The sequence below is a fragment of the Pithys albifrons genome, chromosome 4 (assembly GCF_047495875.1).
Source record: "Pithys albifrons albifrons isolate INPA30051 chromosome 4, PitAlb_v1, whole genome shotgun sequence".
NCBI classification, from domain to species: Eukaryota; Metazoa; Chordata; class Aves; order Passeriformes; family Thamnophilidae; genus Pithys; species Pithys albifrons.
In genome coordinates, this window is record NC_092461.1 from 66,100,039 (window position 1) to 66,114,399 (window position 14,361).

Below are 14,361 nucleotides of genomic sequence, written 5' to 3' on the forward strand. Positions count from 1 at the left end.
CCTTTCTTAAATCCCTACTCAGGACTCTTATTTGTGTATGTCATCCTTCTGTCATTCATATGGACTACAACTGTCTTCCCAAATATGGCTTCCATAGCAAGTGGTACTAATTGAATTAAGTTGCCTCCTGCAAGCAAATTAAAACATTTTAAAGACAGAGCTTCTTTTCATCTTCTTTGTCCAACGTCTAATTTGCACATCTGTTACTCCTTGAAATGAGTATTCTGCTTGTGCTGTGCTGCCTTCCTTCATTAGCCTGAATTCTGCTGCCATTTCAGACTAGCTCAGTAATGTCATATAAATTGTGTTTTAATGCACTGTGCTTCTAGGTTATTTATTAGTCAATGCAATGCTTGAATCATGATGTCAATCTGCATTGCTGTAAGCAAGTCCCAACAGAGAACACTGCCTCTTAACCAAACCCAAAGATTTGATGTGTAAAAATCATTCTGGTGTTAGGGCTGGCTGCACTTCAGCTGTAATTTCAGCTGTAATCTCTCATAATAAACAGCTACGAGGCTGAGTTACTGCCACAGTTTGCCTTTGACTATAAATCAGTCTCAACAGATGTTCATTCCTTCATATTCTATTAAACATCTGAGATTATGCTTAAAATATATTGGAATAATCAGCACTTGAGACATATTCATTTATACCAACAGGATCTGATGATGATAATATCCTAGTAATTACACTACTATGAGCATTCTCAGCAAGGACATAATTTTTTCAATCACAATCCTTTAAAGTATTTATAGCTGTTGGTTTACCACTATGTCAGAATATATCCTTTCCCTTTAGCCTATCTAATACACTTTCCTAGAGAATAGTAAGTATCTGGCATTTGAGATCTCTGGGTTCATAAAAGACAATTTAGGGCTAGCAGTTGACTTGAGATAATATGTTGTAAACATAGCATGAGTTTTTCCCATCTGACACCAGAATTTTTGGAGCTATGTGACAGCTTCTAAGGCACAGACATGAAGACAGAAATTAATTACCATTTTACTGCAAAGGACTGTGGGCAACCTTCTGCCCCCTACCCTAAGACCCTATTTGCAGGGGATTGTGACCGGAGAGAGTCCTTCTGCTGGCTCTCTACACAGAAATAAATTTTACTCTGGCTGAACAATCTTTAAGGAAATATTATTACTTGGAAGATTAAGGAACATCTTCTGCTGAATTACTTGTTCACTCAAAGCTCCACCTCCTTGTTTTATAAGCAGCATGTATTAGAAGGCAAGAGCAGACGCAGGAACAGCTGTGGTAGTTAGTGTAGGCTTTCCTCAATCCAACAGTTGAAAAGGCACGCTTATCTGACTTCTTTAAAATCTTGTGTCACTACAGGTGCATCAGGGAAGTGAGGGTTTAGGTTTGGTGAGACTGATGAAATGAAAAACTGTGAGGAAGAGTATTTGTAATCCAGCAGATGGAACATAGTTTTTCTGTGAAATCCTGGTTCAGGTCTCATCAAAACTATATGTTTCTTTTTAAAACTGGGATCTTTTATTATGCAAATTATTTAATCAAAAACATTCATGGTCAGTTTGACATCCTTATTTGTCTTTATTATTCAATTTTAATTTAAAAATAAGGTACACTGTAAGCAATGGTAAATAAAGTCTTTGTGGGTTTCAGGTGAGTTCACACCTTGAGCTGATCAAAGTGAACAATGGCCCTGCCCTGTTGTGGTGTACAGTAATAGCTCAACATTTTTCTTCTCCCTCACTATGAAACTTATCAGATCTCTTTCTTTTCTATCCATCTGCTCATTTTCACTTATTCAATAACTCAGAAGTTTTATGTTCTGTATCATATGGGATTAACATTAACTAACAGATCCAAAATACAATATGTAGGACCTAGAGAGAAAGTGATGACATCATCTCTAAGAAACCTGTCTAAAAACCAGAGCAAAATCAAACCAGTGCAGCACATGCTAAACTAATGGCAGAGTTATAAAACTCTGGCACCATGATAGATCTCATTTAGTGATTTGGCAATAAGAATTATCATTCTTTGTGTTGTTTTTTTTTCCCCAGACATCAAGGAGGTTTTGGTCAAAACAATCATCATTATATTTTTTAACTATGTGGAAGCAAACAAAAAATTCTTGCCAGTGAATTTTGCAGATGTCATAAAAACCTTGGAATGATAATTGATGAGGAGGACAGGTTTAGCTCTGCAGAAGAGCATGAATCACATGCTAGACTGTGCCCACATTATGGATGAGAATGTATGACACATTTACCAGTGGCATTTGTATTTTAGGAAACAGTGACTTGGAAGCAAATATGAGCTGAATATGAGCTCAAAATGTGGCAGAGTACTAAGAACACACTGACAATCTTTTATATAAAGGGAGGGAGCTACAGAACAGAAGAGATAGTATTAACATATGCTGATTTATTAGGGAAAACTTTTATTCAATTCACCCATCTACACATTAGCAACAGCAGTAAAATGATAGGAACAGTCCAGAAAAGAATGATGAAGAGTATTAGCAACCTGGAAAATCTTCCTAATTCTGAGAGTAAAGAAGTTAAAACTAATTAAGCTTTGGCAGCTTAAATATTTTGCGATACATTAAGCTTGTGGATTACTTTGCTGAACATTATCTTTGCTGTGCTGGCTGCCCACAGGTATGTTCTTTACCTTGTGAACAACACAAGGTTGTTTTGTCCTTGAGGAGAAGGGGGTTAGCTGTTTTACACTCATCATCATTAAAGGTGAACACAAGAACCACTGCTACAGAGTAAGTAACGTACTATCTTGTTATTGCCTGACAGTAACCTACCCTGCAGTGCCACATCCTCAGTGAATTCAAAAGTAGGTTAGATATGACGTAGTCAGGACACAAAAGTTCAAGCATGGGAAGCTGTCATATTTTTGTGGTCCATTTAAACTAACATGATCCAGCAGCTGGAAGCTGAAGCTGGAAACATTGAGGCTAGAAATGAAAACCTAGTTTTCTAGAGATGGGATCAATCAGTTACTTTCAGGAGACTAAAATTACAAATGTTTCTGAAAGCTTACATAGAAAATTTATCTTTGATTCAGGGAATACCTTAGAAACATCCTGAATCTAATTTGTCCAAATTAGAAAGTTTCAAAGTTGCCTCTGCCTCCTTGACTTGTGACCCCAATAGCAACATACTCCCAGGAGCATAAATGGTAAGAATGTTTGGACTGAAAATCAATTTATGGATTATAGCTATGCTGATGTTAAAGATCCTTTGTAACATATGATTTCTTTATAAATCAAATTAGGATTTGATCATAAAGATAGAGAAGGCACTGCCAGTGGCAAATGAGATTAAAGTTAGGAAAGGCGTGATGAAGGTTGAGCTCTTACTCTGGCATGTCTACATCACAGCTGATTCCATTAGCATCCAGCTGAAATGTGAGCTTGCGAACATCTTGCCATTGCTAAAGACACATTTATAGAAAGGTTGACCAAGATGTACGTAAGATGTACAAAATGCCTGTTTGAAGTTTTTCTGTGAAACTTATTCTCTTCTGGTCAATAACCTGCTTCCGTGCTGCTTAATAGGACATTGCACTCACCATTTCCTGCTCCTTAACAACTTTCCTCTTGTTGATGTCTTTAGACAGTAAAAAGGAAGAGGAAACCCATTTACTTACAGTCCAAATCCTATCTGAAATCCCTGTTGCACTTTGAGTGCTACAAAAGCCACAGAAAAATACACTTCTTGGCATCTGAATCCAGAGAAGAGATAAGTTTCAGTGGCGAAACTGAGGTAAAATTTGCATGATTTTTAATTTCACTGAGGAGTCTTAGAAAAGTACATCCTATCCTATTTATCTCAGCTTTTCTTCTTTGAAGATTAAAATTTATTTTCAGAAACATGCAGGATCTGTTTGGGTTTTACACACAAACATACACACACACATGCACATGTACATGCATGCATACTAAAGGACTTGCAGAAAATTTGAGTCAGTATCTGATAGGAATCATTGCTCTGTCAAATCTCACTGCAGGAGCCTTAGACAGCAGCACTCTCAGCTTTCCAAGTACAAGACTTGATGTAAGAGGTTAATCACAAAGATTTATTTTCTTGAGGGATCAGAAACCCAAAGCTGGCTCTATGTAATGCCTAAATCTCTTAATGCAACCAGCAGAGCCACAGTACTTCTGTCCTCTAAAGCTGGTACTTTCTATTAATTCAAGATACCTGTGTATTCATCTTTCCTTTCAGGCAAATTGCTAAAGGAAGAGTCTTGTGGTTGGAAGAATGGAAAGCTTGCAGTTCAGAAAGACAGGAGATAAACTGCTGGCCCCTTTTGTAGTTAACAGGAATTTTATTACTGCCTTCAGTGAAGGATTGCACCAAATATGTTTGATTATGCTAACTTACATTTCCATATCCTTTTCTGTACATTTATTCATATGCAAAAGAAAATCAGAAACTCTTCTGAACTTTGCTTTTACATGCAGATGAACGCTTTTCCCAGAAAACAACTAACATGAAAAATTGCAGGCATATGTGTATTGTTTTCTCATAATTTCTATGATGTAAATTCAAACCTTCAGTCTATTGACTCCTAGGGATAAGACATTTTCATGGAATACTCCGGTCCGTGCCAAGACAAAATCCTGCCTGAAACTTATCAGAACTTATGATACTCAAAACCTGAATCTGAATTTTGTTCTTCAGCATGACTTTTATCAAAAATCAGTAAAACACATGGTAACCCTATAGCTAATTACCCTTCTCCATCTCACTGTGAAGGCAGAGGACAATGCAAACATGTTATTCCTGGACCAGTCCTTTTTGTCTGTATCACTTCAAATACATGGTGAAAGCTCACTAATCACATTAACATTTAAGGACATCATTTTATAATAATGGCTGGGAGATATCTTTGTTCATACCACTCTGTATAGGAATGACCTGAACAGAAAATACACTTTGCCTGACTCTCCCATTTATCAGAATAACAACATACAGTAATCAGGGTGTGTAGAAAGTACAATGCAGCTTGTGCAAATATAGCACAGGTTACAGTTCCCGAAATGGTTCAAAGAAACAAAAAAGATGTGTTAGGAGTTCTGAAGACAGAATAAATATGGTCAGTTTTTTCTGCACCAGAGAAGCGATGAAAACCTCCATACGCTTTGAGACATTTGCTTTCTGTCAACCTGATTGGTTAGTCTACAATATTACTGAAGCAATTGTATAATAGGCATTAATGTATTTGTAGAAAACAGACATTGCCTGGATAAGAAATGGAAATATTTATTAGAAAAAAAAAGAAATATGGGTTACTCATGTCTTAAAAATCATGAATAACAGGTGATCAGAAGAGGTGGAAGTTGTAGTAAAATGGATATATGGATATATGGATATATGGATATATCTTTTACTGAAGATGGCTTTGCTGCTTCAAGAATGGTCACAAATATTCTGTTACAAGTTGAGTGCTAGTGTATGTAAAAAGATAAGGATACTATCTACATTTACCTACTCTGATCCCAGTTGGCGGCAAAAAGCAGAAGAATCTTCCTGCCACAGTGGTCGCGATTTTCCAGTACTCCTGGGAACCCATCTGTCAGAGCCCGTTTGATCCCTGGGTCATCAGCCTTGAAGTTTTTGAACATGTCCAGATTTAATTGACGGTACTGGAAGTACTGAGCCAGCAGTCTGAAGGCCTCCATTTGGTGAAACTTTCTGGCTCGGAGAAATCTCAAGATGAAGGCATCATCTGTACGTAAAAACCCAATGTCAGGCCTCGTGATGATCATGTCCCTGACTTGCTGGATATCCTGATGCAAAATGTCTGGGTTTTCATTCAGTTCCAGGCGAGCTTTCTCTATAGTCTCTGGACTAAGTCCAGCTTGTAAATGGGTCATCTCTGCAAAAACCTCTTTTCCAAATCCTTAACTTCAGATGTTTTAGTAGAGGTGCTGATCCCATTCAGTTGATGGTCTGCTGTGAGTGTGAGCCATTCAGATGCTTTTTGCTATCAAGATGATATTTGACAAATAAAAGCAAAAGCCTTTCTTATTCTTGCAGAAGGAGTAACAGGCAGTTCACTTGTGGTATAATCCATCCAAATGAAAGTGTTGTTCATTCCATCACTTACTAAAAGACAAAGAGAATACATAAAAGATTAAACACATATACAAAGCTTGCAGGGTTGCATTTCTGAATTTCTATACACTTAAAATTTCTCTGTGTGCTTTATAGCTATGAGGATACCAGTCAAATAAATTCAGAATGGATACATTTAAGATAAGGCAGTCACTAACATCTTGAATGTATGTAGTCAGGCTTTCATAAAAGTAATATGATTTATTAGCAATTAATACTAAGCTGTATCAACTTATATTAGAATACACTTTGTAATTTTTTTTTACAGAAGTGTGGAAGTTGCAGTATCCTATAACTTTAAGCCAAGGATGACAAAACCAAAAATAATAGTAATTTTTTTTCACCCCTAACAGGGGCAACATTTGAGTTTCATAAGTACACAGATTTGGCCTCATCATACCAGGCAGAAAAACTGTTTCATTCTATCACCTGTATTATCAGCTTGTAGGTTTCCTTGAATTAGACCTGAAGCTGACTGTAAAACTGATTTTTTAAAAATCCAAAACTTCACCAACATCAGGGATAATTTCTACTTTGTAGAAGTTCATTGAAGTTATTTCCCATTGAGACTTAATACATCTTCATGGGAAACTTCCCATGAATAAGGTATTTGAAGTATCTAATCATATGGGGTTGGTGTTTTAGTTGAAACATGCATTTTATCCAAAATGCTTTTTTTCATTATATTGTAGCTTTCCTGAATGCCTAGTTCCGAATTTAATTTTCATTTGTCTAGAATTTCTTTTTACAAGTGTTAGAAAAAGAGCTGCTTAAGCTGTTATGTATTAGCAAAACGCTACAGTGCATCTCTTACATTTCAGTGACATAATTAGCAAGAGGCTGTCATCGAAGTCTGTGTAGCTACACTTGTGTGAAATAAGATCAAGGTCTGCCCAAATGCAATATGTGTGTGAAGAAAGATCAAGATTCTTACAGTTTTTCAGCCATCACAGAAACAGACAAGCAAACAAACTTCCCCTGCTGCTTAACTGATCTCTTTCTAATTTCTGAAAAATTGTTTTTAAAAATTAAAAGGGAATCCCTCAGTGAAAGACATACTTTTTGTATTTGAAGAAAGCTGTTCAGAAAGTTATGAATTATTTATAGCAAAACAACCATTTCACTCAGCTATTCCCATGGGTTCAGCATTCTCAGATCAAACAAAGGGAAGAGCAGGAGCCAAAGCATTTCCTAATTCAAGGCTTGCTTAAAGTTACATTGCAGGACCCGGAAGTCAATTAGCACAAGGGATGCCTCAGTTCTCTGCTTTGTGACCTTGCATGCTATTGATAGAAACCACATATTAGATGCCACAGCTACAGCCCCAGGATGAGATCCCAAAACCTGAATATAGAGAGTTTCTGAATATTTGCTTAAATGACATTTGTGGTGGGAGATAAGCTTTTCATTAAACAGCAATATGAATTGGACTTTTTGTGGGTAACACAAAGGAGAGCCTATTAACCATCCTCTTTCTGTATTCACTGTGAAGTTGGAGTTGAAAAGAGCTACCTGCAGGGTAGAGTATCTGATGATTGATCAGCCTGGGAAAACTTCAGGAAAGGCAGAGCTGGGAGAATAGGAGGCTTTCACAAGGCACTATGGAGTACAAATGACTCCAGAAAAACAAGTCCTCACATTCTGAGGGATAATCTGTGGGTGCAGGCTATTCAATTCTTAAAGACATAAGAGCCGTACTAAAGGTGGATTCCTCACATAAATATAAAGAAACAGTTGCTTGCTTTGGTCTTGCCATTATTAGACCAAATTAGAATAACTCCTATGGTATCAACTGAATTCCACTGATGTAAACTTACAGTAGGCCATAGGGAAACCAGGCCAATATTTTGTGACCAAGATCTCAAATTAATGGTGACATTAGCATTTTCTTGCATAAATCATGGTTTTAGTTAAAATTGCCTCCCTGAGCTAGTTAGGGGAGCTTAGGTGTATTTAAGTGTGACACTGTCATTGAGGCATTGTGGTGTAAGGATCGTCCCTCCATAATTTAAATAGCATGTAGTACAGTAAGGAAACTGTGGTCAAGGGGGCTCAGCAGAGGGGTGGAAGCAAGAAGCTTATCTAGGGTCTGCATTAGCTTTGGCTCAGGGCCTAGTATGAATTACAATACTTCTAGTGCTCCTGTGGCTTAGAATCTCAAACAAAGGAATCACAGGATGGTTTGGGTTGCAAGGGACCATGGAAAATTATCTGGTCCAACCTCCCTGCCATTAGCAGGGACAACGTTCACTGGATCAGATTGTTTAAAATTCTATTCAACCTGTGCTTGAAGGCTTTCAAAGACTAAGTATTCACAATTTCTTTGGGAAACCTATTCCAGAGCCTCATCACCCGCATCATAATAAAAACAACTTATTCTTTATAACCATTGTGAATCTGTACTCTTTCAGTTTAACAATATTGTTGTCCTATTACTACAGGCCCTACTAAAATATCTCTGACCATCTTTTTCATAAGCCCCTGTAGGTACTGGAAGGCTGCTGTAAGGTCTCCCTGTAGCTTTCTGTTCTCCGTTCTATACAACCCAAACTTTCTCAGCCTATCTTCATAAGAGAGGTGCTTCAGCTCTCTGATCATTTTTGTGGCACTTCTCTGGACCTGTTCTAAAATATGCAAGATAACTCTGGCACACACACACACTCCAGGATTTCTAGGATTTTATGGGAGTAAAACTGTCCCTTCCTCTGCTCCTTTTCTGACTCACACCTCCAGCAAGATGTTTCTTTGGAAATAAGGAAATTCTTGAAAGGTCAACTGTAGTCTACTCCAGAAGAAATTGAGATTTGACCAAGGAGACAAAGTGCGGCCCTTCTTATTGAATCATCAAGTATTTAATGTCAAAAATTATGTTACTTATTTTCATTAAAGATTTCTACTGTATTTAGCTAATTTAAATACCCATGATTATCCCAAGGTGAGGGAGATGATACAGTCCTTTCCTGTCAGATGTTGGTGCCAAAAAAGCAACTTACAAATAGTCAGTCTAACAAAAGATACATTTTTAAATGCATTTCAGAGTATTCTGATAGTGAGCTGAGCTGTAACTATGGATTACAGTTTTCTATAGATTATCCTGATTATCAGAACAGACTGCACTAAAATACTTTATTGGTGTGAAGATATATTGCAAAATAATCTAAAATATGTATGAACATTTTTGTCACTATATGAGTCATAGCACAAATCATGAGGTTAGCAATCCACTCAAGCACCACTGCCTTCAAGGAGTCTGATATACATCAGTGGATGAGTTGGTTCTCCCACTGCTAACCTTGACAGTAAATTTATTGCTCCATAGCTACTCAGTTTAATTGTCACTACACTTTCTCAAATGGTACTGACTTATTCTGATTCCCAAGGTATAACAGAAGCACTGTCTCCATTTTCAACCCCTCTCACCCAAGGCAATTTCTCCTTCTCTTTTGGTGTTGTGTGCAACTCTGACCTATCTGTTAATTCTTCAGATGTTTACATCTTTGTTCAGTTTGCCTCTGCGTTGTTTTATCTTCCCGATGAAGATGTTGGTCTTTTTTCCCTATCCAGAATAGTGTTCCTGCATGTTGGCACACTGGATTGTTTGTTATAATCTCAACAGCTGTTTTTCTGTCTTGTGACTCTTTATTCCCAATGGAGTATTTGCTCTCCTAATGTCTTTTCACAGCCACTTACAATAATTCATCCCACCAAAGGAACAAAACCCAGCTTAAAACAAAGCAAAACAAAACAACAACAAAAATTACAGGGTTTCAAAACACAACATATTAATACCAAAAATATAGGAGGGAAATTTCCACCAAAACTGTGGTATCACATACCATTTTGGCTTACTTATTCTCAGTTCCAACAAGAGAATGACAATGGACACAGAGCAGTTTCAGGATGGGTAGCATACTGAAAGTGCGATAGTTTTCAGACAAGTAGCTTATATTTTTGTATGATCCTCCAAGAAAAAAAAATTAGTTAATAATAATATTTATAGTAATGCTCTACAAAATAAAATGAAAATAATATATTATGGAAGATCTTAATATGCTTTACTGCTCTTTCTTCAATAACAGGTTCTGGATCAGCATTCAAACGCCTATTTGCCCTACATCTGCTGGAAGATGGCCAAAACCTGCTCTCAGTACTGATGATATTTTTCTGGATCATTTTGTTCCTACCCACTCAGCTGTCCCTGCAACACCACTTGCCTCTTTGAGCACCTCAGGTCCATTTGGCCCTTTCCCATCCAATTCAGTTCCAGAAAGATTTTAGTTGTCTTTTTGTCTACCAAGTGTTTTCAATTCAGTCCAAAGCTATATGCCATATGAAATTTCATTACCACAGTTTTCAAATGGAGAATGTAATAGTGTTTGGTTCTCACCTGGTATTAAGAGGCATTGCAGCTGAGGTCTGGCTCCTTACGTAATTCCTAACTCCTAGCATTCATACAGATATTAGCTGCTAAAATCATGCCAGAGAGGAAGGGAGTGGGCAGGGGGGGAGGAAAAATGGTATTTTGGAATGATTTCATCTCAGAGTGTGGGTGTCATCTCATTAAATTACTTTTTGAAAAATATTTTTATGTTAACTGTGGAGAACATCTTGTGGCTATGTTCTGCTTAGCAGAGGTTGCGCCATAAGGACAGGAGAGGATGAATCCATACCTGTACCTATATAAATGGTTCCCATGGCACTTTGTGGCCTTGTGGTACCTTAGTAGGAACCTGCACTGGAAACAGAGTGGTCAGACACAGAAAGGGACCTACCCTGGTTCTGTGAACTAATTTCAAAAGATCAATGAGAAAAACTGACTCTTGTCCTTGGCTGTGAGATCCTAACGTCTTCCACAGACTGTGGGGAGAAGCCCACCACTAAGTTATTTGTCTGAGATCACAGAGGACACATTTCACATAACTGGGAGCAGTTCATATGTCTCCTGAGCCACAAGCTTACACATTAACATCTGGGCAATCTTTCTCCTCCATATATCATAAGAAAAGCGAGAAGTCATGTTGCACACAGGGAAACAGAGAGGTAGACTGCAATGTTTCCAGTGTCACCAGTGTAATCCCATGAGGCTTCAAAGACACAATCAGGACGCCTAAATTGTACCATTTGTTTAGATTTTGCAAAGATCAACCTCTCTGTGGGGGTTTCCAACAGGACTATCTCATATCCCAAGTCCAATAACCTGTGTGCTGCTCAGATTATTATAGAATTACAGAAGGCTGAGATTGGAAAGAACTTCTAGAATGCCTCTGGGCCAACCTCCTGCTGAAGCAAGGCCACCTGGAACAGGTTGCTCAGGACTCTTTTCAGACATCTTTTGTGTATCTCCAAGGAGGGAGACTCCACAGTCTCTCTGAGCAACCTGTGCCAGTGCTCAGTTACTCTCACTGTAAAAAAATGTTTTCTGAAGTTCAGAGGGAACCTCTCCTGTTTCAGTTTGAGTTCTTTGCCTCTGGACCTGCACTGGGCACCACTGAAAGGAGGCTGGCTCCATCCTCTTTGCATCTTCCCTTCAGGTATTTGTACACACTGAGGAGATCCCCTCAAGCCTGTTCTTGTCCAGGCTGGACAGTCCCATCTCCCTCAGCCTCAGCTTGAGTCAGTTACAGGTTGCCTTTGGGCCACATCTAAATATTCAGAGGTGGTAACTTAGCCATGGCATAGCACAAAACATGGCAGCAACTCAACTGATCTTTGCTACTCTCTACGCAGTAGGTAGGGCAGGCACATCTGCAACTGCAACCGACCTGTAGTTGTCCTGCTGTTCCTAGAAGTTGCCAGGCTTGAGGAGAGACTGACAGGATTGTCTAACAGACTTAAAATAAAAGAAATTGTCCCATTATCTTTTGACCTAAAATGTGCAAAACATATTGCCTACTTGAATATTAAGGAAGAGGACCACATGCCACGGAGTGGAACTTAAACAACTCATAAATAAAAAGTCAGCCTGGGAAATACCCAGAAAAAAAAAATACCTGTGAACTTGAGATTTGTGAAGTTTTTCTCCAAATCACAGTTTTTAAGTTTAAAGTGTTCACCAGCTACAGATAAACTGCAAATCCCTGTGGGAATGTGAGCCCTGATCTGTGGCATGCCAAAAACACGGCAGTCTATGGGGGACTTGCATATCATTCATGAACTACCTCAAGCGTCTCCACGAAAAAAGCATGCTGGCCACCGTGGGACAGAGGTCACTTTCATCAATAATATAGAAACTTCTCACAGCAGAAATTACCAGCAGTATGCAAAACATGAATTCTGACCCCCAAGACTCATAATTAAGCTATATGTATAAATCTGATAGCATGCAATCATAATACTGGTGTCTAAAAGTCCCTAAATATATTACAAGTTGTTACAACATCTGCACAAAGATATATAGGAGAAAAAAACATATTATCAAGATATTCAGTATTGCATCTTGAAAACATGACATTTATCTAATTTTGCCATTCTTTTGCTTCATGTTTTGAAAAATAAGGTTCCTTTAAAAATATGAAATGCAAGTGATGTATTAGTGTTAACTTAGTTCTGCTTTATATGTTATTCCAGAGGAAGGCATCTGTGGCACCCCACGGGGTGGCAGTGGGGGCAGAAAGAGGGGAGAGTCAGGGGCAGAAAAGATGTAAGGAAGACAGGAGGGAAGGCAGGAGGTGAGGAAGGAAAGGAAAGGCAGGAAGGAAGAAGGGAGGAAGGGTGGAAAGGAAAGAGGGAGGGACTTCTGCACCCCAGAATTCATGCAATTCTCCTGTGGTTTTTTTTTTATTTCTTTCGTATTGAAGTCTGAGCACAAACAGGAAATACTGCACTCTGATACTTCTTCCAGAGCTGGAGAAATAAAGTTTAATATAGGTTGATCATACCCTGTGGATTTGTTTTCTCAGCGAAGGAACATAACAGATTTAGGGAGTTTATTTCTATGAATACTACTGAAGGAAAAAACCCAAACCAAACAAACCCAAAACCCCACTAAACTTTTAGAAATTCTCCAAGTAAATCCACAGAGCAGTATTATATTATGAGGGAAAAGAATTACAACTCATGTGCCGAAACCCACATGAATTACTGCTCAGTGAATTTCCACTCAGTGAATTTCGCACTCTATAAAAGACTAATGTTGCTTCTGTTTTGTTTGTTAGTCTGTTTCAACTAGTAGGACCCAATTGTCATATTTTGTTTGTGTATCTGCCAGAGAAACACTACAGTACCAGGCTGTGAGAGAAAATAAAACTCACTTGCTAAACAATAGCAGCATTGCTTCAGTAATTGCACACTTAGGTTAACAATTGCGTGAATGTACAGTCTTATTTTGAAGAAAATATTCTGCATCCTTTCCTGAGGTTGATGATTCATATTTCGTCTGACATGGTCATCTTTTGCAAGATGACAAGAGTGCTGTTATATGTTTCAGTGAAACGACTTCTGTGTTCAAAGCACATAGAATTGAAGAAATTATGACACAGTGCTATGGGGTGATTCTCCAGTTCCTCTGTTGCTGAACTCAATTACACTGCTTACGCTACTATTCAACAGCACTCAAAGCTATTCAGAGTATCTGGTCTCTGGAACAGCTTTTAAGTTATATATGATGATTAAATAAAGTAAGAAGATTTTTAGAAAAGATTGTAATATCTTTCACTGTTTTGCATATGCCTTACAAAAATTGAATTTTTAGAAAATACTGAATAGCTTTTACAGCTGGATGAGTCAACAGAATTCATAAAATAATTGCCAGCATTTTATAACAGATATATGACAACACAAGCTGCCCATGTAAAGTTCAAGCTGGGATACAGGCTACAAATGAGTTAAAAGGTCTATAAGGTTTTCTGACTCATCATTATATGAAAAAGTAAACCAGTATCTTCACTATGTAGTGCATGGCACAATACCATTACATAACAATTCATGTAGATGTTGGCATTGTGTTAACTTCTAGTACTGGAGAAAATCCATGCTATCATCCGATTACTGAGAAAGCACATGAAAACAGCCTTTCTGTAATTTAATTTTTCCTTCCAAATAGGATCCAGTCACTGTTTAATGATGGACAAGGAGTAGCCATCTGCTCCTTAACTTCATTATTCCCAGAGCTTGTTAAAACTGAGGAATCAGCATTTTGAAAAGGGGAAGCTTCCTTTCTCCTATGACCTTCCTCACCCTCTCAGGATTAAACCATTGCAAGCAGAATTAAAGTCAGACCAGTAGCACGCATGGGGTTTCTCCA

The 14,361-nt window shown here is 38.1% G+C and overlaps 1 protein-coding gene across 1 annotated transcript in view; it reads right to left on the reverse strand.

Annotated features, from left to right (window-relative positions):
* The window catches only part of CLVS1 (clavesin 1), a 103,042-nt gene that overhangs the window by 86,819 nt on the left and 1,862 nt on the right, over positions 1–14,361 (reverse strand). Inside the window, exon 2 of the mRNA XM_071554464.1 lies at positions 5,490–6,110. Coding sequence (XP_071410565.1) covers positions 5,490–5,878 — 389 coding nt within the window. The 5' untranslated portion in view covers positions 5,879–6,110. The remainder of the gene's footprint in view (positions 1–5,489; positions 6,111–14,361) is intronic.